The sequence below is a fragment of the Nanorana parkeri genome, unplaced genomic scaffold (assembly GCF_000935625.1).
Source record: "Nanorana parkeri isolate BGI_ZX_2015 unplaced genomic scaffold, ASM93562v1 scaffold1188, whole genome shotgun sequence".
NCBI classification, from domain to species: Eukaryota; Metazoa; Chordata; class Amphibia; order Anura; family Dicroglossidae; genus Nanorana; species Nanorana parkeri.
The window spans coordinates 508,624-509,486 of record NW_017307456.1 but is presented as its reverse complement, the minus strand read 5'-3'; the positions used below and the strand labels follow the sequence as shown (position 1 = coordinate 509,486).

At 43.7% G+C, this 863-nt stretch overlaps 1 protein-coding gene across 1 annotated transcript in view; it reads left to right on the top strand.

Annotated features, from left to right (window-relative positions):
* The window catches only part of LOC108796884 (fatty acid-binding protein 1, liver-like), a 9,754-nt gene extending 9,624 nt beyond the window's left edge, over positions 1-130 (top strand). Inside the window, exon 4 of the mRNA XM_018568438.1 lies at positions 53-130. Within this exon, the coding sequence (XP_018423940.1) occupies positions 53-130 (78 nt within the window). The remainder of the gene's footprint in view (positions 1-52) is intronic.
* The last annotated feature ends 733 nt before the right edge of the window (positions 131-863 follow it).

Below are 863 nucleotides of genomic sequence, written 5' to 3'. Positions count from 1 at the left end.
AACCATTGTTGTAAAAAAATAATCTGCAAGTGTCTATTATCTTTCCTTTCAGACTCTGACCTGCAAAGGAAATGTCTACAAGACAGTCAACAAGAAACGTCCCTGGAACAGCAAGCTTCCATTGGTGTAACCGCATAAAATAAAAGTTATAGTAAAACAAATACTGTCTCCTTCGGCTTGACTATAAAGAAATGTTCATAGGCATCTGCAGGGGGCCATTTATAAAGAGTGACCCCCAACGTGGGTTTCCTCCCACACTCCAAAGACATACTGGAAGGTTAATTGGCCCTCATGTATGCATATGACATAGGGACCTTAGATGGTAAGCACCTTGAGGGCAGGGACTGATGTTATGGTGTGTAAAGTGCTGCGTAAATTGTCAATGCTATGTACATACCTGTAATAAATAAGAATGTCTCAGTTTTTGAGTGGAATGGACAATGTATGACACCTGCTGGCTCTTCGGAGACTCCGGAGGGGAGATCTTTTTCCTTTTTCCATCCTAAGCACTGCTGGAACGGGTTTAGATTTTCAACAAAGCTTCTGATATCACCAGCCGTGGTGAACTTTCCCGATATTTGTATGGATAGCAACTCAAAGGCATGGTAAGGATATCAGCTAATGCTATAAAAGCATACAGGCACAACCAGCCATGAGGTACCACAGTGTGCCTATTGTTACAGTGACATCACTGGATCCTAGTTTGCCAGCTGCATGATATTGGTCCTGAACCCAAAACAACTGTGTCTATTGTCGGCAGCACAGTGGCGTAGTGGTTAGCACTTCTGCCTTGTAGCACTAGGGGTGCCTTATTTGAATTCAGTTGATTGGGGGGGGGTTGAGGTTCGGTGGGTGCTTTTGAT